At 47.2% G+C, this 25145-nt stretch overlaps 1 protein-coding gene across 3 annotated transcripts in view; it reads right to left on the bottom strand.

Annotated features, from left to right (window-relative positions):
* The window catches only part of Clnk (cytokine-dependent hematopoietic cell linker), a 209012-nt gene that overhangs the window by 66120 nt on the left and 117747 nt on the right, over window positions 1-25145 (bottom strand). For all 3 annotated transcript variants that reach the window (XM_013508541.1, XM_013508543.1, XM_013508542.1), the window contains exons 3-4: window positions 15626-15697; window positions 6885-6913 (exon numbers count right to left, since the gene is read on the bottom strand). In XM_013508541.1, the coding sequence (XP_013363995.1) occupies window positions 6885-6913; window positions 15626-15697 (101 nt within the window). The remainder of the gene's footprint in view (window positions 1-6884; window positions 6914-15625; window positions 15698-25145) is intronic.

Below are 25145 nucleotides of genomic sequence, written 5' to 3'. Positions count from 1 at the left end.
CAATAAATGAATAGTCAGCTGCCAGTGATAGCATATGATACAATGGAAAAATTCCAGAAATGGGAGCCAGCAGCAGAATTTTGAGTAGACCCTGCTCTCCTCTCCTACTGAGTGAGCTCTATTACTACTGACCTGGACTGACTCCTCTTTCTGGCCCCAGATCACCACCTGGTGGCCCATCCAGACTGATCCTGGTCTTTGCCTTTTCCTGGAACTGAAGTTGTTGCTATAGATTGGGCCATGACCATTACTCAAAGGCTTGGTCCCCATTCTATAGTATTATCAGAAGGTGGAGGAACCTTTAGGAGGTGGGACCTAGTGGAAAGCAGTTGGGCCACTTGGGGTGTACCCTGAAGGAGATATTGAGACCCCCAGACCCTTCTTGTTTCTCTCTTCCTGCTTCCTAGCCTCCATGAGGTGAGCATCTTTGATATACCATGCTGGCCCCATCACAATGATTCTAGTTCTCCACAGAACTCAAAAGTAATGCAATTAACCATGGACTGAAACCTCTGAACCACAAGCCAAAAGAATGCTTTCCTCCAGTGCCCAGTAAGCTGAGATTCCTTGACCATGGCCACCAGATTCATCTGAGTTCATTAAAAAATAAAACAAAAGCAAAGAAAATAAAATCTAGGCCCCGGTGTAAATGTGTGGAATTGTGTTTGCCTTTATAGAAGTCCATAGTGATATTCACTTATCCTGAACTTTGGAATCAGAGACCTAGAAGCTGCCACCCTCTGCCAGTGGTAGATGGGCCATGTAAGTTAGTCCTGGAGATTCTTGGATGTTTTTCGTCTGTAAACACTTCTATGAGCTCCAGCCTCAGAGTTGCAAGGCTGTGACACTGTCCATACCTTCACTTGGCAACTTGACATGGGCACCTTGGCTGGCTGAGCCTCCAACTGCCATTGCCATGGGATATTCACTTCCAGTGACATCTGTCACAGGCCAACAGGTTTCCCAGTATGCCTCCTGATGAGACTATGTTATCCAGATAGAAGAGAAGCACAAGCCGGAAGTCTGAAGAGCTCAGAACTCTCTCTTTCTATAGGTGTGGATTGACAACTGGGGATCAACTTTTAACACCTAGCTGAACTAGATCAGTGTGGTGCTGGGTATGGAGGGCCCACCTGAGGGTTGTACCAACAACATAAAAAGGAAAACTGGACAGGAAGAGGTGGTGCTCTTGGTTCTCCTGGAGGAGCGTGTCTGCTGGCTTTCCCTATATGAACTCAGCTGTTCTCATCACCAGAGGGGCTTGGGATCTCATTGTCACAGAGGATGGCTGCAGTTCATTTTGGGGGAGCTCTGGTCCTTACTTTGAGCATTGCTTCCTGGCTCCAGTACAGATTCTCAGCCTGCTGGCACAGATCCTTCATCCAGCTGGTGCAGGCTTTCTAGCTTCCACCACTGACTGTTGGGCCTTCCCAGTGCAGATCCTTGGTATAGATTTGTCTGAGCCATTATCGTGGGCTTTTGGCTACCAGTTGGATTTGTAGGGGTCATTGCCATGGGCTCAAGGTCTTCAGCTGGACTCATGCAGAACATTGTCTTGGGATCCAGGCCCTCAGCTGGAGTTTTTGGGTCTTTAGTGTGTGGACAGATTTCTTGCACTCTTTTATTTCTCTCTTTGGGTGACTATTAAAAATAAACCTATAAATTTTGTGTCCTGTATTGTATAGTTTTCCACGCAAACCCTGTTTACACCAATAGGAAATGAAGTCATTGGAAAGATTTCTCAGGCAGACAGGTTTCAGAAGGTTCTTTTTACATTTCAATGAGAAGAGGAGAATTGGATGTTGGCAAAGAGATAGGGAGACACTTAGGTTGACCCCAGTTCCAGGCTGCCGGCTGGATTCCCTCTTCAAGGCATGGTCAAAATTGAGGGGCCAGCAACTCCCACCTGCCGTCTCTAAGGACACTGCAGAAAGCCGTGTGGCCCTGGAATCCATTCTCCTCTTTCAGGAGCTAGATTATCAGCTGGCTTATGTAGGCCTTGCAGTTAGTGGGGCCATAAAGCCATGCTTTGCTCCAGGAGATGTAGGTAGAAAATCCACTCACAACTTTCAGGAAACTTCCTGCAGTGGTTATGCAGCCTTTTCCTTTTCCTTCTCCCATCCTGCTGTGTGGAGCACGGATGTCTCTGTTTTAGGCCGCAGGACTGAGGCCAGCACGAGGGAAGGAGCGCAAAGACAGGAGCAGCACTGCTCATGGGCCTTGTATATCTTGCTTCGGGGTTGTGTTACTTGGTTCAGCCCACATGGGGGCGATGTTGGATTTGCAGCTAACACAGTAGAGCTGCTGATCAGAGTCCAGGGTGCTGAGGGTGTGGCTTAGGGAAGGGCACCTGCGCAGGATGACTGAGGCCTGGGGTCAGCCTTCAGCACAGCGATAGGACAGGGAGTACAAAGCCCAGAGAAAGGCAATCCATATTTCATGGAGGCCAAATGTGAAGCTCTGGGTTCAAATTCTGACCTGTTATTTTTTGACCATGCTGCAAATCTCAACACGTGTAAGCCTTGGTTGGTGGAATCGGTTTACAGACATCAGTCCCAAATAGCGATTGCAAAGTTCTGGTCAATGCCCTCCAGGTGGAAAACCAATTCACAGTTTCAGGAGAGTGTCTCTTGGCTCAGTGCCCATGAACAAGACTCTTGGTTCCTTGTTTCTTTCCAGGTTGAATGGAAAGATCTTTCTCAGATCTTTCTCACTCAGCCCAGCTCTTCAGCACTGCTTTCAGCTGTATAATAAGAACTTTTTCACTACTGTAGCTCTCAGATTTCAGCAAAATATGTAACTTTTGCAGCACTCAAATTCTGTGGACATCCTCCTGCTGATACCCAAGGGTTCATCCAGCTGTGGACCCTCCAGCTGTGAAGCTCAGGGATTCAGTGACCCATCATTGGGGCAAACCCCTATTTAGCCATGAAAGACTTTAATCCCAGGACCCTGAGGCTGAGGCAGGAGGATAGCATATTTGAACCCACCCTGGGAAACTTAATGTCTGAGCAAGACTCTCTCTCAGAACAAACAAACAAACAAATAAAATGTAAAAGGTCAAGTCATATAGCTCAGTGTGGAGGCCCTGGTTTGAATCCCCAGTATCAAGAAAATATAAAAAAGGTGAAAGATGGCCAAAGTTGTTTGACACACAACCCCAGCAAGTGCATTGTAGTGGATTTGGGTTCTATTCCACTGATTACATACCAACCTATTTAAGTTCTCTGGGGCTCAATTTACCTTAACTGTACAGTAAGTATAATAAAGTCAGAACTTTGCAACTACATTAAACAAGGAGATAACATGCCTGGCACCTGCTAGAGACTCAGAGAATGTTAATTTCATAGATAGACAGACAGACAGACAGATAGAGATAGTGCTTGCCTTCTGGGGATTTCAGTTTTGTTTGCTGAACCAAAGTCCCCTGGCCTGAGATTATGAGCTGATCATTCTAAGTCACAAATCGCTGCAGAGGAAACATTCACCGGAGTTGGGAGAGGAAGCTTGACCGTCTCACTAGTTGGCCCGTGGAAGTTCATGTTCCTCTCTCTAAGTCCTAATTTCTTCTGTAAAACACAGCACTATAATCTCGACCTTGCCGAGTCCTTGAGATGTTCCATTTTCATTTTTCTGTTTTAAAAAATAAGTGGCTGAAGCTGGCTGTTGCACCTGCCACTTTAGGGACCAGCCAGGAATCGACTGGGAGCTTGAGGGGAGAAGATGGTGAGGAGCCAGGGAGCTGCGCCCGCCCGCTCCCAGCTGCTCAAGATCTGACCGGAAGGGGAAGTCCGGGCCCCTGCTGTCTAGACCACTGACAGTAGTTTCCGGGCCTTGATAGCTCAAGAGAACATGCTAAAACTGCTCGGCTGGACCCATCTTGCTAAAAATGAGGCTCCCGGTCCTCCCGGTACACCTTCCAAAGCATAAGCCCTGGGGTGGTTGTGAGAGAATAAGCACGTTACTGCAGGGATTCCAATGCAAACTGAGGTTGGAAGACAATGGTTGGTCCTTAGGTTTGCCAGTGCTGGGAACATGGCAAACCCTGAACTGTGCTTACAGGAGCCCGGTGAGCAGCCTGTCCCCGCCGTTCCACATCAGCGTCTTCGCCTCGGAGTCTTGGGGACAAGCTTGCAACTTCTAGAAATGGCCAGGAGGGGGCATCGAGCACTCACGAATTTTTTTTCCTGCCTTCCCTCCCTCTGGTACTAGTAAATCCTTATTCATTTTTCTTTTAAAAGTGGAAAGCGGGAAAAAAAAAAAAAAAGAAAGAAAAAAAATGAATCTTAAGACTATTTTCCTTAGAAAAACTAGAAAAAATCAAATGTTCTAAGACAAAATGAAATTTCTTGTCTCTTTAGTCGAATCAGGCAATATCTCTCCTTACCAAGGTTTTTATTGTATATGGTGACTTCAGACAGAAGGGCCCACGTTCTAAAGAAGGCTAGCTTCATTAATTTCGTCCTTTATTTAGTGGAAGGAGAACGGCCCCTGAGTTTACTCTATGGAAAAATATAGCATTGTTCTCTCGATGTGAGCCTCGGAGACGGTATTGACACTGACAGACTGTGGAGGTCTGAACATGTATCTGTCTTTTCCAGGCCTGGCATAATTTTTTAAAAAGAATTTATTTTTTGATAGCTTGTTTCTAGCATACAAAAATACATGTTGCTGTTGAAAAATTATAAGGCACAGCTATGCAAAAAGAAGAGAATAAAACTCTCACCATACCAAGACAACCCCTATAAATACCTGAGTGTAGCCAGATTTCACACGTGCATACACACTCACACACACTTTATTCTATGTATGTATGATCACACTGCGTACATTGTTTTCTTGCCCGCTTTCTCAGAAAATAACATGCTACCAACATATCCATGCCAAGGGATGGGCTTCAACATTCCAATGGCTTCAAAGCATTTTCTCATGTAGATATCCCATTGCATTTACAGCCAAGCCTGCCAAAAACTGCGAGCAATGTCTAGGAATGCAAAATATCTAGGAATATCTAGCAGTATCTAAGGATGCATAAGTACTTCTGTGATGGGCATTCTCTGATATAGGTCCGAGTACACATCCTTAGTTATATTTGGTCTGTTCTATTTTCATAGGCATTTGCAGCGGTCCAGAAGTATGCCCAGGTGGGAGTGTCCCGCTTTGCTAAGTATTTCTGGCAGGGAATAGAAGCATGTGTTTTGGGGCAGGCATGGGCAGCTCTATCTCAATCAACTTTGGGAGGGTTTTGATTTGTTTTCTCTTTCTTGCTGGTGTTTCTAGAATGTTGTTAATGAAATGCAGCACCCGCCTGCCAGTTTCTCTCTGCCTTCACCAAGGATGGGAGCGAGGTGCAGGGGAAAGGGTACAGGAGGTACGGCTAGAGGGTTCGGTTTCACCCACCTGGGTTCCAAGTCACCAGCCAAAGCCTCAGATGGGCGATTTTGTTCTGAGGCAGCATGGCCCTTGGAAATTTCTACAGTGCCCTATGGGACTCAGTGGGTTGTGGGAAAGGCTGAGAGAGGGGAAGTATGTGGTGTATTTGAGACCAAAACATCTGCCTTGAGAGAACATATTTTGTTAGCTTGACTGGGAAGTTTAACAGGAATGTTTTCTGGAGGAGGGGCTAGAGCTGGGTGCCTGTCTTTCCCTGTTTCAGTGCATATTTTGTGATCTAGCTTTTGCCCCCATTCCCCTCCAACACATGCTGAGCGCTATGCTAGGTAAGGGACCAAAAGTGCCTGTTGCTTACGTAACTGCCCCTGATTCTGACACTTCTTTTGGACTGCCGCTCTGCTCGTGACTCATTCTGGTCATCGCAGCTAGCTGCCAGCTTTCTAGTAAGTTCTGTGGGATTTTCCCTGGAATAACAACCCCTGTCCCAAATCAACAGTGTGTACTTTCACTCTCACTTTAACCAGTTCCTATGAAGTGCCTCAGGCCAGGAAACTGGTTCCGAAGAAAGAATCAAGAGAAACATAAAAGGCAGTTTCCGAATCATTCTCTTGACTCATATTTTTGGGAAGCCTATGATAATGAGTTAAAAAGTAGTCATAATCCTGGCCCTTCGGCGGCCTTACAACCACTTCACAGATGAACAAACTCAGGCTCAGAGACAGGAGTGAAGCTCAGAGCTCCACCCAAAGCTGCACCACTGGTAAGTGGAAAGCCAGGATCCCCACCAGCTTCCAGCTTCCAGAGCGTGTGAGTCACAGGCCAGTTGTACCCTGGGAGCAACTGGAGGGAGAGACCGCAAGTAACAACATCCTGTTGAACAGGCTGGTAGTTTTACCAAAAAAAACAGTCATCAAGAGGTAGGGTCCATTTGCCTTCTACTTGAATTTAGGCTGCCACAAATGACCCCCTTGTAATGAACAACACAGAGTGCATTGGAAGTGTGGCGTGAGACCTCAGCAGGCAGGTCAGAGACGCCTGCAGGGTCTGCCTTGGTCTCCTAGGACACTTGCTTTCTGCCTTTCTTGGGCGCTTCCTCTGTATTCCTGGTCCCCATTCATGATGGGCACAGCCCAAGTCAACAGGCCTGGTCTTCTGACCGTCCACACCCGGCTCCCAGCCTCCTGACTGAAGGAGCCCCTCTGAGGCTAGCTGCCAGCTTTCTAGTAAGTTCTGTGGGATTTTCCCTGAAATAATAACCCATGTCCCAAGCCAGCAGTGCATGCTGAGGTCCAGACGTCAGAGTCTGCAGCAACAGTCACTGTCTCCACTCACTGTGACCAAAGTCCTGAACTGTAGAACCCACCAGCACACCAGGGGTTGTTGTTTTTCTGCCACCCATATACAAAAGAAAACAGGAAAGAATGGGCAAACCGCGGGGTAGACCCCTGCCGGCATTCCCACGGTGTGGAGGAGAGGAGGCCTGGACTCACCAGTGGCACTATTGACGCCCGGCCATGACCTAGGAGAGAAAAGAGAGATAAAGTCAGTGTCAGGCGCCGAGGGTAGCAGCCTCCCGCGCAGGGCTGGGCGATCATCGAAGGCCATGGACACATCAGCCTATGACAGCTTATGCTTATATTACTATAGCCTGGAAAGAAGATGTTATCAAAACAGAAAAAATTGTATGGAAGGAAAAATCGTCACTGCATTTTAATGATTCTTACAAACACACGGCTGTATGAAGATACATGCGTGCATTTAAACATACACAGTATGTGTATACAACATGATAAAGGAATGACTTGGCTCCCGATATAAACACGCTCATTTAAAAGCATGAAGTGTGTTGGCTGTGTGCAGGATTCATGTTCTTGTAAGCATTGACTCATAAATAACACTGAACTGCTTATCTATGCTCACATTTTTATTATTTATCTATTTACTTTTTTGTCTTTTTGAGACAGGGTCTCACTATGCAGTTCAGGCTGGCCTTGAGCTCACTTTGTAGCCCAGTCTGGTCTCGAACTCACAAGGATCCTCCTGCCTCAGCCTCCTGAGTGCTGGGATTACAGGCGTGAGCCACCACTCCTAGTATATGCTCACATTTTTAATGTCATCTCAGCATTTTCATGTGTACACTGAAAGTGTAGTGCAGCGGAGGGGTCCAGTGGTGTGGAGATCTGGGCCCCTGGTTCCCTATTTTTAGTTGCTTCCTGGTTGGGTTGTGTCCATTCATTTTAATTTATAATCTTATCCATACAGTGTGAAGTCACCGCTTTTAAATCCATAGATCGACATTGTTCTGTCCGCTTAGTCCTTATTTTACCCATTTCATTTCCTGATGACTAGTGAGACTGCATTACTATTACGATTATCTCGAAATTGCTTGGGGCCATTCACATTTCCCCTGTATAAGTCTTCATCCACTTTCCAGCCACAAATCCGCATAGCCACAGCCTCCTCCCTTAGACAGTGCGCTCTTGGGAGCTGCTTTTCCCTAGGTTTCAGGCACTGGTCTGAAAGCCCCCAGGGAAGTGGAAAGCTCCCCAGGATGCGGCTTCCGTGAGCCGGCTTGTTTGTGCCTTTAATAACCCCTGGTCCTTGCAGCGCACCTTCCCTCCGAGGCTCTCCTAGTGCGTCACAGGAGCAATTAATTGAACATCGCAACACACAGCAGGTGTAAATATTTACCAGGTCGACTTGGTGGCTGGGACACCGGGCAGACAATAGTTAAGCAGTGAGGTGTGCTTAAGCAGGACCCCGGTCCCCTAGTTTAACTTTCGGTCAACCCTGTTGGTTTCTCTGCACCAACCTAATTCTCCAAATGTCCTTGTGGGGTAGCTGTTACTGTCTCAAGTTTACAGACCAGGAAATGGCACTTCAAAGCTGAACATGCCTGACCCAGGCACTGAGAAGAGCAGGGCCTTACCACCAGCGCATCTGCTCCTCCCAGCCTTGTTGTCCCCCTGGCCTATGCCTGTAGGAAGTAGCAAGGCGTGCTCTGCAGGCGCCGTGCAATGGTGGCCCGAGTGCCCTTGTGGTTGGCAGTTGGTGCCCTTTCAGGCTGCCTGAGATTCTGAAGAAATTAACAGTAAATCAACTGACAAGGAGCAAATCATTTATCTGGGGCCGCAAGCTCTCTCTTGACACCTTAAACAGATGGCCTCTTCCCTGACATCCTGGTCTTTGATTAAGGCCTCAGAAGGCTCCAGACTTGCAGCTGATGACATGTGAGATGGAAATGGTACGTGTCTGGGACTCTGTACAGTGAGCTCGCTGCATGTGTGCAAAGCCATCCCTATGACAGAAGGTGGCGATCCCTACATGGGCAGCCCGGGAGTCTGAGCCCAGGGATTCTGAATACGAGGCACAGTCTTCCAGACATCTGAGAAAGAACTTTGGCCTTTGTACTGACCTTCTGACACTGGCCTTATGGATTTCAGAATCAGAGGCACATTGGCCATAAGGTGGTCTAACTCATTCGTTTTACACAAGGGAGAAGTGGGGCACTGCTAGAGGAATACTTCATTCTCAGACTCCTGGAGGCCAAGCTGGGGTCCTTCGACACCGCAGAAGAGTGGAACCAAAGGGAGAGGAAAAGAGCCTGTACTTTTCAGCAGATGTCTGTGCAGTGACCCAGGCTCTACTGTATCTGATTCTTTTTAAATGAGGACAATTTGACCCATTTACATTTATTTTCACAATTTCTCTTCTCCTTCTGAATTCAATAATTTTCACAAAACTGTTTTCGACTTACAAAACATTGTACATAATTAACGTACACAATGTGATGAGTTTAGAGATAAGTATATACCCAGGAATGGATAAATACTAGCTAGCACTAACTAAAATAGAAGAGGGGCAGAAAAGCTGAAGCCAAGGGCTAAGGGGACGAGGCAGGAAAGAGTCAAAGCATTCAAACCGGTCTCAAAGATCCACAGGCCAGCAGAATGCCTAAAGTTAAAAATATTGTGTTGTCTAATTCAAATGTTGCTAAAAGGACAGATCTCATGTTAACTGTTCGTATCTCAACACAAGTAGGTGGGGGAGAAGAAGGTTTTGGAGATGGTGCACAGCCTTGCGGTGCAGGCATCTTGAGCTCCACTTTGCAGACAGAAGGAAAACGTCGCAGAGTCGAGTCACTCGCCCATGGTAGCACAGTGGGCAACTGGCGGGGATGAGTTTTGTCTGCATCCGAGTCCCTTGTTATGCATAAGCTGATCACAGCGACAGCAGAGCTGCCCGTGTGTGGGAGCCTCCTCTCAAATGCCCAGGCTGCCTGAAAGTGGCTTATGTGATGTATTCTGCCTCTCGGAGGGGCCCAAAGTGACGGTACTCTTTGGCGTGTCAGATCCTCCGGGATTACGCACCCCAGGGGCTCTCCGTGCGTCAGTGCAAGCCAAGTGAATTAGCAGAGGAAGCATCAGCAAAACAGGGAGCGGGTTGTTATTCCAGCTGAGCCTGCTGCTGTGAGCCAGAGAGCCGGAGAAAGGGAAGGGGAGGGAGAAGAGGAAGGCTGGCTCTGGCCCCTGGGCCTGGGCTCCACGGTTTTGTCTGGCTGGAGCGTGGACATCGTCTTGACACCAGCCTCCGACAGGCTGTCTGGGAAGTTTCCTGCGTTAATGCTCTTTTCAGCCTGACAGCCCCGGGTGATGAATGAAAGATGCTGCTAGCAAACTTCGTGAAGATTTGATGTGCTCTAGCTGTGCTCCAGCAAGGCCTGGGTGTCAGCAAGCTGCTCTTGCTGGGGAGTTACAAGATGCACCCTGGCTCCCTTTTGTCAACAGCGTCAGCAACACAGCCTCGTGCGAGCAGGCCACAGCTGGATGGCGTTCTAGGTTGGCATCCCCGTTCCCCTCCACATCTGGGCTGGAGGGAAACAGCCCCCCTGCGCTGTGCATTTCCGGTGTGGACAGACAGGTGTCAACATCATGGTGGGGAAGTACACCAAGTGGCAATGAACTAGGCTGGCCCACTAGGGGCTGTAGTTTTCAATATTTAAGGCTCATGACACATACAGATTTTTAATTCTGAATTATTTTAAATTTTTTAATACTCTTAAATTATTTAATACACTTAATGATTTTTAATTTTTAAAGGATACTAATGCAAACTCACCCCCCAGCCCACCGCTCCTGGGCAGAACTGGTTCCTATAATGTAGGCTGTGTGTGCTTGTGCCCCACTTATTCACAGCGGCAAAGCCTGAATGGTGTGTTATTCTGGTCCCCTAGAGCCGGGCCTGGACCGTCTCCAGGGCCAGACTGCTAGCATGGAGACCAATAACCCACAGTGCCCAAGAGTGCAGTGTGCGTGGTCCCCTCTGGGCCTCTCTAGGCGCCGAGGACAAGTCCAGAATTCGGCGGCAAACCCTCGGGAAATAATCTGGGTGACTTCACACTGCCAGCCTCTCCCTTTCCCAACCCTCCAGGATTAACCGGCTGAGCTCCGAGGCTCCTTCCCAGCTCTGACCCTGAAATTAAAAGGCTATCGGAGAATAAAATTTCCTACTTGTGGAAAGACAATTGTTACTTTTCTGGGAGTTACTCAGCTCATTTTAGATGCAGAGAGAAACGAAGAAGGATGCAAGATTTCTAAGTTTAGTCCTCTTTGCTTTCTCCTTGAAGGTCTGTTGCTTCCTTGGGAACTGAGCACACGCCTCAGCACGGTTCTTTGTGGACAGCACCTTTATCCCCATTTTGGGGCTTTCATAGAATTCTAATGCCTAACAGGACATTGAATAATATCAATTAATCCTCTCATTTTGCCTGCAGTTAGTCCCCTGTGGAGTCCATGGGGCCCGTCACACCCAGCCTGTCCGTCTACAGAGCTCACTGTGTGGCTCTTCCTCGCTGAAGGAGCATGCGTGCATCCGGGAGCTGTGGAGTGAGGCGCGGACATGCGCAGTGGCGCAGAGCTAGGGCACGTGAGAGCACCCAAAGGGCTAAGTTGGGCCAGGGCTGTCCCGGGGTCAGTGTGATGCTTTGCAAAGCAAAGGGAATAAAGGGTACTCAGAGTTGCATCTAGAGGGGCGATGTGGGAGCACATTGGGTTGATTGGAGAGGGGACAACAGGCTCTGTAATAGGCCAGGGAAGAGGGCATGGTGACCAGACATGGAGTATTTTCCCTCCTTCCCCCCTCCGCTCTTCACCTGGGCCTGTCCCTGGCATCTTTCTGACCCATCCACAGTCATGCCACTAGAACAAAGTGCGATTGAATCATAAGCCTTCCACACTGGGCTCTTATCTCTAAAAGGGAGACAAGAACTTACATGGCGCCTGGGTGTGGGCCATATGCACCGGGGCCAGGGAAGCCTGTTAGGAGCCGCCCATGAGTGAGATGGACTGGAGACATGAAGGCCAAGTCCGGGCCTGACCTGGTAAGACCCACAGAGTGTCCAGCATGTAGCGTGTGTGTGCGTGTGTGTACACATACACGCACACACACACACCTTGCCATTCCCCCAGAAGAGGCTCCATGATTTCATTACAGGTAGGAGATTGGAGAGTGTCTCCCAACCCCACGTTGCTCTGAAGCAGATGACTGTCACTCTGAGGTAGAATAGGGACAAGGTTCATGTGTAATAGGTGAACAAGTGAGTTCATCTTTCCTGAAGGCATTCCTGATCAGCTTTAAGAATCTTCCTTTTTTTAGTTGATGCATAACCCTTGTGCACACATGTGGGTATTCTGTTGCATGGGTCTGTTGTAGAATGTCCAAGAACCCTTCTCTTACCTATTTTATTTTTATGAAAATTATTTAGGGCATGCAAACATCTGCAGGACCCTTGGGGATAGCACTAAGTTGCTGGGGCCATGTAGAGTTGGCATAGCTTGCACTCTGAGACCCTCTGGCCTGCATGGGGCCCAGCCCACACGGGCTCCTCCAGAACCGGCCCTGCCAGGCCCTTTCTCCCCTGAGCTCTCATGGAGCATCTTGCTCTAATGATGTGCTTAGTCAGGCTAGGAAGCTGCGTATGATTAATGAATTTATAATTTGTTGCATACTGATAAAGTTTCCATCTCTTTCTTCGAAGACAGACAGCATGTCTTTGTGAGCTAGTGTCTTTTCCAGATATGTTATCGATGTCCCTGACAAATCTTAAAAAGTGGAAACAAAATTGGCCATTTTGGTGGGTTCTAGGGCAGACAAGTGAGCAAGCAGGATGATTTGCTTTGCCTCGGAAATTCCTCCAAGGTAGGCAGTCACACCTGTGTCCCAAATCCCCTCCACCTCTCTCTCTGATCTTCCTACTTGGTCTCTGGTGTCTGTCTTCTCTTCCCTCTGGCCTCATCCCTTGGTAAAGTACCTTCTGTCATCTGTGTGAGGCGCTGGCATGTGCCAGGGCCTGCCTGCGGTTCTGCGTACAGCACCAGCCACCGGCATCCTGCAGCATCACTGTAGAGCCCTCACGAGCCCTGGCTATGCCTCTTCTTCCTCTCCTCCCTTCAGGAAATGTCACTGGGCATCTACTAGGTAGGTACTCTTTAGGGACACCCAGAGGACAGCTGCCAGACACCCCACTGGGTTCCTGTATCCTTGATGTAGCTCTCAGCTGGTGGGATCTCCCAGCAGAACACTTTGCCTTCTGCTTAGTGAAGTGGGCCAGAGCCAGAAGTGGCTCTGAGGGGCGTTTCCGCTTTGTGAAGTCGCAGCAGGCCAGGGAAAGCCTAAGTCAGGGAGGGCAGAGTCTGGCTCCCTTGTGTGCCTGGGTGCAGGGGCCAGCAGAGGTCGCCCTCGTGCACGAATAGAAGCGCTCTCCTCTCAGGGGCGAGCCAGGCCGTAGGGGGGCAGGGGCGGGACCTCAGAGCCTACAGCCATGTGCATGCGTTGTGCCTGCAGGAGTGGGTAGTGGCTGCTCTGTAGCAGCTCTTCCCTTGGAAAACTCAATTCAGACATATACGGATTCTCTCAGCGTCGGCTCCCTGTGCCCGTCCCAGAGTTCAAGACCTGCAAGCTGCTATAAGAAATGGTGTGGTGTGTGCAAATCACCTGCAACCCCTCCTGTAGACTTTGATACCTAGCTCACGGTAAACACTACACAAACGATTGTTAGACTGCATTGACTAGAGGATGAGGACCGGGACAGTGTCTGCACATGCTTAGTGTCAGATCCCGGATACCGGATGTGGAAATGACCTGTTTTTCTTGGAAAGCCTCCTGGGCCGTATCTTCTGAGTGGGCTCTTGCGCTCAGCTAGCGCTTTGCTTTGTGTATCACACGCATCTGAGCCCATGACACCATGTGACACTGCCGAAGGGGCAATGGTGGGGAGCGCTGGCATGGTTGTCCATATCAGTGTTAATAATTGTGCTTGATGTCTGCTATACCACAACCAGCTGGGGAACCACAGGAAACTTTCTTTACCCTCTCTAGGCTGCCTTTTCTCTCTGCTGTGGAAGGGAGACTCATAAGAGTAATTGTTAGGACCCAGCAAGGGCTACTTACTAAGGTTTTAAGTTAGCAGCTAGCACCTAGGAGGCATTCAGTGACTGTCAGCCTGTGGTATTTATTGGGAACCTACCGTGATCCAAGCACCCCAAACACAGGCACTGCTGTGGGCTTGGGCATTCTGTGATAAACCAGACCCTGCTTTTCCAAATCCCATTTCTAAAGTACACAAGGTGCTGGGCTGGACGCAGCTATCCCAGGCTGCAGGGCTGGCAAGCACGACAGCTGAGGTTTCATTCCAGGACTATGTGTTGCCCTCTACTGTGACACTGACTGCTCCCCGACGCCATCCCCAGCGCTGGTAACTGTTATTTCCATGGGGAATGAATATTGTCAGTGTAATAGTTATTAAGGTAAGGTAGCCCACATATGTAGTTTTCAGATATTTTGACTTGATTTATATATCTCAAGTGCTAATTTATATTCATATAATACTTTCATTATAAAATAAGCAATGGTGCAGAGATTTGTATGTATATGCAATTTAAAAAAATTGGGGATTTGTAAATGGTTTGGAACAGGTTGCAGAAACATGGTCTGTTGCTCTCTTTAATATATCCTAAGCATGCTATGACACATCCTGAAATAATTTGCTGTGGAGAAGAAACATTGCTCTTCTCTGTCTTTTTCTCTTCCCAGTGTAACTGTAAATATTACTTGGATGGGCTTAATTGCTGCAACCCTCTTCATTCGAAGGAAGGCTTCTAACCCTTCTATTTCTCATCTTTTAGAAAAATGGACTTGAATGCATTATTCAAATGTATTTAATGTAAACATGAAAGAAGTCTAAGAATAGCCACACATTTTCCTTTGCTTAAAGTGGCTTTGAAAAATAATGTGAGTGTTCTGTCTTCACGCAGTTTAGGAAAAATAATGTCAGTATTCTGCCTTCACCCTGCTTAGGAAAATATTTATTCTAGCGTGTCTGTCCCAGGGTCCCAAGACTGCTCCCAGTGCCCGGACATAGTCGGTCCTGAGGGTGCTTGGTAGACTGACTTGTGTTAAACTAACTTGGGATGTGAGGGTTGGCGACAGGGAAGGAGCCCTCAGGCATCACTGGGCCGAAAGACCACCCCGGGCAGGCTCAGAGGGAGTCCTGGCTGGGTGTGGGGAACCCCAGCTTTCTACATTAGGTTGTTGCCCAGTGTAGCTTTGCTGGCCAGTGAAGAGCAGGATCTGACTTTGGGTCTGGTTCCTTGTCAGTGATTTCATCAAGTTAGCCCACAGTACTGAGCTTCTGGCTTGTCTGTGAGCTGCTGGAGGGTAGGGCTTTTTTTTTGTCTCAGAATTTTCAGTGTGGTATGAAAGTCTTGATGTCCTAGCTGCTCAGTAAATTATTTTCTCACTGGAGAAATAAGGACAATAACAGCAGGCCCAGTCAGCTCTCTCCTGTCTGCAGGCTGTGAAACCCTGAAGTGGACTTGTGGCCTGATCTGTGATCCGTAATCCTTATCATTCACTAGCAGGGGACAAGTGCCTTTCCGCAGTGGCTCTCTGGCTGTTTACAGAGATGCGGGGAGACATAAACTGCCCAGCCTGGGAAACTGTGGGAGCTTCTCAGCTGTGGTCTGTATCGTATACAGATACAGGCTGTCCAGCGCATGTGAAGTTCCTCCTGCACCTTGGTCTCTGAGTCAACCTGAACATCATGACCAGTGGTGTAATTTCCTCCTAAAAATGCTGTGTGTGTGTGTGTGTGTGTGTGTGTGTGTTGGTCAGTCTATTTGCCACAAGATTAAATTTTTCACTCCTCTATTAATAAACAAGTAAATATTCTGACCTCATTTTTGGCAGAGTGAAGTTCTGGAATTTCAAATCACTGGATCCTTCTTTTGTTGTCCTTTTATTGCCCCTGGAAGGAAAGAAAATAGATTATAACTGGGAAATAGCAAGGAGCTGGGGGAAAAATTAATTAGGTGCACTCATTCATAGAAACAACCACCCCGTCAGATTTAAGTAATTAATGCCTTGCACACAGTTCTGAATCTCTCCTTGCATTTCCACTGGATGCAAAAAAAATTTTTTTTGTATTAAAAGCAGTGAAATTAATGGACACTTTTTAAAATGTAGGAGCCGTATTTTACAGGGGCAGCAGTGTGGGGTGGAGTTAACACCCCAGTCAAGAGGAGGTCTTGGCCACTGCTGCCTCCTCACAGTGACCCTGGTGTCTTCCAAAAGTTCCAGGAGTCCCTGTCTCCTCTGTCGAATGAAGCCCATCTTAGTTCTGCCGCGTGGGTGATGGAAGGCTGCTGAGGTATTGAAGGCACCGCGACTGAGAACCAGGCACGTTGCTGAATGTTTTCCTCTGTCAGCTGAATTTGATAAAACCGCGTCAGTGCGTTCTTCTTAGCAAGAGCAGCTCTGAGCTAAGCAAGATGGACTGAGCTCCTGTGGAACGTAGGCACTTTGCTAAGTCGGTTTCCATGAAGAGATTGAACTACTTTAAATTGAACTAATTTGTTAAAATTCATTGAGCACATTCACTACCATAAACCATCACTGTTATGCATCCCTAGTTCATTTAATGAGCGCAGTTGGACACCCGCTCCCTCTCAGGCATCGCGAGAGCTTTTCCAATGCTTGCGGGTGTTTCCAGACAGCGAGCCCATTGGCAGGCATAGGACACTGTTTCTATGGTGTCTCTCCTCTGCTGTCCTCCTGGGCGGTTCTTACCCTTGTGGATCCTTGGAACCCTCTGCCCCCTCCCACAGGGCTCTGTCCCTTACTGTCCCCTCCGCGCACCCTTTTCCTGGTCAACTGTAACTCATTTTTATATATATAAAAAACAGTTCTTACTTGCTTTATTTTCTAGATGAACACAAATATAATCATAAAACCAAGTAAATAATAATGAAACTAAAGCAAGCCCACCACATAACAGAAAACTGTGAAGTAGTAGACCAGAAACTGAGAAAGTAAAAAGAAAATAATGATACTTTTAGTAAATTATCATAAAACACTTTCTCCTGAGAAAATCTTTATGCTTTACTCATGGATCATTACATGCAGTGTGATGAACTTTTTGAGGGACAACTAACCTTTGTAAACTTGTCTATTTTCCATTTTAAAGTTTTCAATTTTTTAAATCCTCTCATTGGATGCAATAACAATTTGTTCACCAGAGTAAAAAGGACTCCTTTTTAATTTTAAAGAGAAAAACGACTGAAAAAATAACAATGAAACAAAATTTTAAAACAGGCAAGTAGGGCCGTTACAATAATAAATACACTGCTTATTGCTGTCTTCATACTACTTATTCAGAGGACAAGATATAGGCATGGAATCTTGTCTAAACAATTGAAAGCATTGAAACCTTTCCTTTCAGTGAACTGAGAGAAATTAGCTGTGTAACTATCTTTACCTTGTGTATACATATATGTTTTTCTTTTTCCCTTTCTTCCTTTCCCCTTTCTCCCACAGGCAAAGGTCTTTCAGGTACTGGAAATCAAACTCACGACCTTGCTCTTGCCAGGCAAGCACTGTGCCGCTGAGCTAAATTCCCAGCCAGGCAAAGGTCTTATATCTAGAACATATAAAGACTTGAAAAAAAATCAGACTCCCCAAATTGAAAGACCCAATCTAAAAAGGGGCATCAGGGATGAATGTCACCTGTAACTCATGCTGTGCACCTCTTTCTGCTGCAGTGCTACTTCCTCAAGGAAATCCCCGTCCTTTGCAGCACTTGGCTGAGTTTTCCTGTTACTTCTGCTCTGACTTATAGCTCCCATGCACGATGGATCAACAAGACCTTTGAACTTCCAGCTCTGTGAGGGCACAGGTTTGCCGATTTGCCTCTCTGGGACCTGGGTCCATGCCTGGTCCACGGTGGGCCTCTGTGGAGATGCTGGAATGCACGCATGACTCCAGGACTGCAAGCCCAGCCTCATGGCGACTTGAGGCTCTCTCTTCACCGGGCAATGGTGTGTAGCCCATAGAATATGATGTGATAAATAAAACTCCCAGCGGGTTGTCACCTATGCACATTGATCCTTTAGAAAATGAGGGCATTGTCTAATGGTGTCATTATTACTCCTACCATTTTTCCATTATTCCTTTTTGATTTTATGATTGTATTATTTTCTATGTTTGTTCATTGTCCTTTTTCAACCAGAGTCAAACTTGTTTCATAAATCTACACCTGCACCTTGACTTTTCTTCTAAGTTCTGGGCATAAAGATCCCACTCTTTTCTATGTGTTTTCCTGCTGTGGTCCTCCAGCAGGTCAGACCATTTCCTAGGGAGCAGTTCCAGTGCTCACCATGTGTTTTCCACATCAGCCAGACACTAAGCGTGACCCTCCTCTCCCCACTCCCCTTCCCTTCCCTTCCCTCCCCTCCTTTTCCTTCCCCTTCCCTTCCCTCCCTTTTCCTTTCCCTCTGTCATTGCCATCTTGCTAATTTGTTACTGGCTCTCAATGCCAGGACCCCAGCTGACGCCCAGTGCCATCCCGTCCTAGTAAGGTCCTCTTAGTCTTCCTTCTCCTTGCAGTGTCTTAGCCCCTGCTTCCTGGCCTTAACCAACCCTCTCCTCATACAACCTTTCTAATTAGCACGGTAACATCAAGTCACCTCCCTGCTCGAAAATCCTCACTAGCTCTCCATTGCTGCAGGAGAAAATCCAAGTTTTAACCACAGTAATTAGCCAAGATGCCTGCTTCAGCAGCCTCCCTGCCACCCCCCTACCGGGGCCTCCAAGGCATACTTTATTTATTTATGTGTTTTCTGATGCTTTCATATCATCGATCAGATCATTCTTTGTGTTTTCTCTGGATCTTGAAAAACATTTTGCGTTCTTCAGAGTCAAGTTCAAGCATGTCTTTCCTATTTGTTCTTCCCTACCTCTTCTTCTGTGAGTCCCTTTAGTACTTTTGCATACTTCTGCGTTGCTCTTGAATGTATTCATTCATTCAACCAGCAAATAACTGTTGGCCCGCTCTGTCCCAGGCGGTGGGCTCAGCAATAGGCAGCAGCCATGGAAGAAGGCAGAAGGCGTCTGCCACAGGAAGCTTTGGGGCATATGGGAAGATGGGCCATGCAGTCTCATCCTGTTGGCCCACATGAGCCTGTGTGTGTCTGAGTTTCCCTCGCATAAGTCCCCCTGGATGAAAGGCAGGCCTTGGGCGTCTTTTCCTCTCCCAGGATACCACGTACCAGCTACCAGCATGCTCTCAGGAATGTTTATACGACGGTGCAGAGAGAGATTGGAAATAAATGAGCTCCCAGCCTGGGTTTGGGTACAATAGTGAGCCAGGCATTTAATTGTGCAGATCCTTCATATCTGATACCAGGGAGGTTCTGGTCTGTCCCTGCACTGAGAAGCAGGCCCTCAGTCTCACCTCACTTGGGATTATGGGCATCATTTCTGTGCTCTGGCAGCCCCTGTGACATTTTAAAAAATGGCTTTGGCCCATCCACTTAGGGGATCGGGAAATATTCTGGGACCTCCTCAATTTCCTCCAGGATACCTCAAGAACCCAGCAGCCCAGCAGCTCCCTCTGACCTTTCTAGTCAGCTTTGGCCTTTCAAACTTTAAGCCAAGAATCGAACTGAAATTCTCTGTCTGTTTCTGGTTCACAGGAAGCCTCAGGAATAGATGGACCGTCATCCTTCCTAGTGCTGTGCTGAGGGTGAGGAAGCAGTGCCTGAGAGCAGGGAGGATGCACAGGTGAGCGGGTTGGGGGCAGCAGGCCCAGGGCTTCAAGTCACATCTGTCCAGGTGTGCCAGTGCGCTGTAGAGAGAGTGGAGTGTGTGACGGCCCCTGGCTGCCAGCTCCAAATGAAGCCAGCTAAGAAACACGGAAGGAAGGGAGGGTGGAAGGAAGGAGGAGAATGGAGCGGAGCTCTTCCTGCATGAGAATTTTCTGAGAAACTAGCAAAGCTGGCAAATAAATGGCCACCTACCTGCATGGCAACCAAAGTGTGGTTGTTTTTGTAATGCTTACAAAGTGCAAAGAGAATTAACAAGTTTCCTCCCTGCTGGGTCTCTCTGCTTTAACTACTTTGTTAGTGTTCAAACTCCAGAGACATTTTTAAAAAACATATAAAACTCCCAACCATCATACAAACAGTTACTAGACTATTCATTATAATAAGTCCAAATACTTTATTTTGCATCAAATTTAGATCTGACCTTGGAAGGAGGTGTACAACACTCCCAAGCTGACTGCTGCATTTGGAGATGACCCACTACGTACTGAAGTCTTCCATGAAGAGAGGCCCCATTGTGCAAGACCTCCAGCCTGGGGGACCAGCTCTCCTTCATGTGGGACGCTCAGCACTGCTCACCCAAAGAGTAAAATAAATCAGCATCTTAATACTGCCAGTCTATTAACTCATAACTGACTGGTCAAACGTTCTTTAGGGAAGCAACACAGGTGAATTCACTGCACAGAGAACTCCGCACATTGCAGGAGAGGTGGAAGAGCTCTAGGCACATGGGCGACCTGAAGCACGAACTGATGAACTGGCCACCTTGCACTGTAGAAATGGAGCCTGTTGCACCCCATGGAGCCTGCTGCACTCCACAGTCCAGCTCCGCTTTCTGACTACTCTCCCTGCACCTGGTGTAAGGCTTTTCGGGCCTCTATGGTTTCCTTGTCTGCTCTTGTACCTTATTTCTCTCTGGTCAGCCAGCAAAGTCCACCTAACTCTCCTCCACATGTTTTCTGGGATTTTCTCTTCCTTGCATTCCCTCTAGAACTGCCCTCTGCAGACCCACGTTCTTTCTGAGGTGGACCTACCAGTTATATGCAGTGCATCCATTTATACCAGCTGCAAATTTGGACCCGTGCATGTAACCCTATTTGGATCTTTGGAGATGTAGTTAAAATCAGGATCTTGAGAGAAGCTCATCCTGGATTAAAGTGGATCCTGAATCCAATGACAGATGCTCTTCTCAGAGAAGAGAGAAGGAGAAATCCTGGCAGGCAGAGCAGTGTGAGGATCCACAGAAGACAGGCAGAGACTGGAGTCCTGCTGCCCAAGGCAGGGAACCCTTGGAGTCACCAAAAGCTGGTAGAGGCAAGGAAGATCCTCCCATAGAGCTTTTGGAAGGAGCCTGGGCAGCCTGCACTTTCATTTCAAACTTCTGGTCTCTGGAACTGTGAGAAGATATATTTCTGTCATGTAAAGTCATGTAAAGGTTATGGCAGTTTGTTAGGGCAGAACTGTGAGAATAGTATACCGAATATTTCACCTGTCCAAACAGGAAGGAAATGAATCAGACCCACATGCAAACCTGGCTAGTTAAACCTTCACGTAGTCTTGAAGATAAAAGAAGCAGCTGGTCAGGTCTTTAGTGAAGTGAAGGAATGCTTTCAGGAGGAGACACACAAGGAGGCTGGAAGGAGGTACAGGAGCTGGCCAGGGAGATGACTTAGTAACTTGGGGGTAGTGTGGAGAAAACTGAGGGGCAGCTTATTCTGAGAATCACAGACACCTGCTCCCCTCCATCCCGGCCATTCCTGGAGCTTCTCTCCTGTGCAGGAAGCTACACCCAAGGAGGTACGATCTGACCAGCACAGGAAAGATGATCATTTCTTCTGTTGTGAACACACTGCTCACAGTGGACTTTCACACTGAGTTCTGGTTTTTCCAGAAGCTTCACATCCTATACACTCAGGATAAGCTTGCAAATGCTGCTGAGAAATCGCACAAATTGCTCTTACTAGTAAGTCTCATTCAAGGATTTTCAGCCCTTAGAGCATGAGTAATAATAATGCATGACACTGCAATTAGAGTGAACATTGGAACGGCCAAAGATTTATATAAAATTCACAACTAGCTGGTCACAGTTTGGGATTTCACACATATTAATGCATCTAGTCCTCATAGCAACTCACAAGGCTGGTTTTATCCTCTTCAACTTTGTTGAATTTCTTTCTCACTCTCTTTCTTTCTCTCTCTCTTTCTTTCTTTCTTTCTTTCTTTCTTTCTTTCTTTCTTTCTTTCTTTCCTTCTTTCCTTCTTTCCTTCTTTCCTTCTTTCTTTCTTTCCTTCTTTCTTTCTTTCTTTTTGAGTTTTGCTATGTAGTCCAAGGTGGCCCCAAACTCACAATCTTCCTGCCTCTGTTTCCCTAGTACCAAGATTATAAGCAGTACCACCATGCCCAGTTCTTGTGGAGCTTCTACATCTATGTGTGTGGCTCATGGTCCATCTCATCTAGAACAGCAGAGGTTGGGCTCCTGAGAGAGACTCCGAGATGGGTGAGTGTGCAGGAGGGTACTGGGGAGTGGTCCTGGGACCAACCCTGTGGAGGGAAAGAGGGGAGCAGGATGTGGCCGAGAGAGGAGTTGGGTCATGATGCAGTGATCTTGGCCCCTCCGCGGGGTTGACAGTCCTGAGCTGTCCTAAATTGGCGTGAATGACACAGCCCTTTGTGGCCTGTGGTTTTCTGTCAGTGGGTGTGGGCCGCCCTAGATAGAATAATGCCATTCAACCAGGGCGACGTTCAAGGAAGGCTAGGAAAGAGACCTGGGTGGAGACTCATCTAGGACAAGATCACTTTGGATTCTGACACCCTTAGTGAGCCTGAGACACAAGGGAAGAAGGCCTTAGGCTATAGTATTTGCACAGAAGGGAATGAGACAGAACACGAGGGGGAAGGAAGGATGGAGCCAAAGGCAGGAGGTCCCCTGAGGGGAGGCATGCTCTGGGAGGAGGGGACCAGCAGCACGGTAAGGAACAAATATGAGGAACGCTCGCTTGTGCTAGCTGAGATTTGAATCCAGGCCTGTGAAATAAACAGATCCTTTAATTTATCTTCTCATTCTCATTTTACACACAGGGCAGGGCAGCAGTACAGCTCCTTCCTCAGGTGTGGGCTGCATGTTAGTGATTGTATTTGTTACCTAGGGTCCTGTCCTCACCCCAAATGACCAAGTACTTGCAGGGGCCGGCCACCACTGCACTGGAGAAGGAAGCTTCATCTATCAAGTATTTTAACCAGGCCAAAATTTCGAATAGTCAGTGCCAGAGAAGTCAATCTACAATCCTGGAAATGTTACCTAATTTGTTCGACCACAGAGTTGTCTCTAGTTTCATTTCCTGGTATCTTTTGAGAACAACATGTCCTCATTATTTCATAGAGCAGAGGATTCTGACACAAAGTAGCTTTTTACCTAAGCAGACCAAGAAGCATAAAAAAACCCAAAGAACTACTGCTAACGTAGACTGTTCGTAGAGTTCAATTAAGCAACTGAATCATTGTAGTCTTCCTTCTGGCGCTTCCTCCCCTTGGGGGCTTGGGTGAACTGACAGGTCATGTCACCAGGCTCTGACATTCTCCAAATGCAATGCCTATCATTTAGTTATTCAGTATTTTTTCAGGAAAATAGAATACTGTATTCCAACATGTCCTTTGTGGCGGGAGCTTTAGGCTCATTATCTTAACCAATACTACTTGCATTTTAAAGGTTATGTCATTGCCCTTAACCTTAGCATTTCCTTTTGGTGCCTGCTGAGTGGCTTCAAATTCTTCAGAAAAATTCTCATAGCTTGTAGCTTTGACCAGGATATATCTTTCCATCGAATGAAATCCCTTTGTCGAGGTCATTCTTTTGTCACTTCATTTCCAGATGCAAAATATTTGTCCCTCATGAGAACTTTGAAAATATTGACATCATCATCTGCTGTCCTTCCTAGTCTAACTAAGAAAGTCTAACTGCAAAGCCTTAAAATCATTCTATAGAAATCATGTGTCTTCCTTCTCAGGCTTATAAGCACACCCTTGTTATGACACAGACATGGTAGGTGATGAAAATCATAATGATGTTCCAGGCCACCAAGCACAGGAGGACCACCTCGGATGGGAGGCAATGCCAGCTGTCCCTCTGTCTCATGCTATTGGATCAAAAATGTCTCCCTGATCTCATGTGTTCGGAAGTGGAACTGTCAGAGGGTGGAGGAGGGGATCATGGAGCTGCTGTACCCACTGGTGGACTCACCTACTAATGAATCCCTACCTGAACGTGCTGGTAGGAGGGGGTCTGGTTGGAAAGGCCCTCACTAGGAGTGAGCTGAGCTGGAGGGATGTATCTCCATCCCCTACTCCTCCCCTCACTCTGCTTTCTGGCTGCCATGAGATCAGCAGCTGTCCTCTGACCAGCACTTTCCCCCATGTGGGTTCTGCCTTGGAGCTGACTGACCACGGACTGCAAACATGAAGCAAAATAAACCTCTCCTCCTTTCCATTGTGTGGGTACTGGGTATTTTGTCTCAGGGACAGGAAAGTGACTGCCATATTAGGACAAGCCCAGCCTAGCCAACACGGTGCCATATTTATCTGCAGAATCCTCTGAGAGGCACAGGCTCCAGTTGCCACCTGTTCCTCTGACTTCACTCTCACACCGTCATTAGCTGCGCCTTGTGCATCTGTAAGACTTTCTGCTCCGTCATACAACCTGTGTAACTGTCTCCCAAGCCCGGGAGATTGTCTCCTAGACATCCAGGAGAACTTTTAGTTTGGTTTGATTTTGGTGATGCTAAGGACGAGACCCAGGGCTTTGTGCATGCCAGGTAAGTGAGCTATAGCCTCACATTTTTATTTCCTCCCTTATATGATTTACCTATTTTCTTGTTATTGAAATTGGTTAATTCATGGACATCCTTGGATATAAGTTCCTTAGATAACAATTTTTCTTAAGTTTTCTTTCAGCAAAAACCTCCAGAATGCACCCAAGGACTGGCTCTTCAAGAATAGACATGGCAGAAGCCAGCTTATCTGGTTAATGTCCTTCCGGTGTCACATCTCTGAACTCCCCCATGAGAGTGTAACTGCCCCAGAAAGAAAGATCTTCTCCCTGATGAGGCATGAGCATTACTTAGCCCCATGCAGAAAGACCCTCACCTTCCTTCTCCACCCACAAACAGCTTCTCTCCTCCTCCGTCCCATCGTCCTCCACTAGCAATGCATCAGGGAGGAAGATGAGCTTTTGCCCAGTTCCTGGCCTCCTTGCTAGCTGATTGAGCAATAAAGCTTTTCCTTTACCTCACAGAAACCCAGTCCCATGGATCTAGCTTCTCACCAAGCAGGGAGCCCTGTTTTGGTGCCATTGTTATCAGATTGGTTCCCTTAGTTTCTCTTATCCTGCCTTCAGAAGGACAAAAGCACCTTGCTATTTTAGCATCTTTAGACATGTTATGTTACCTTTTGTTTCCTTCTTAAAACTTGCATGTGCAAACATCATACTGTCTCCCTAGTGTAAGAAATTGAAAGAGTAAATAAGATCCAAAAGGCACAATAGATATTGTGAAAGGGAAAGAAAATGCTCAAAAGGAAAGAACAACTGGCATGGGGGAAAG

The sequence above is a fragment of the Chinchilla lanigera genome, unplaced genomic scaffold (genome assembly GCF_000276665.1).
Source record: "Chinchilla lanigera isolate Chin_1 unplaced genomic scaffold, ChiLan1.0 scaffold00148, whole genome shotgun sequence".
NCBI classification, from domain to species: domain Eukaryota; kingdom Metazoa; phylum Chordata; class Mammalia; order Rodentia; family Chinchillidae; genus Chinchilla; species Chinchilla lanigera.
The sequence above is the reverse complement of the archived record's forward strand: the minus strand, read 5'-3'. Positions and strand labels throughout refer to the sequence as shown.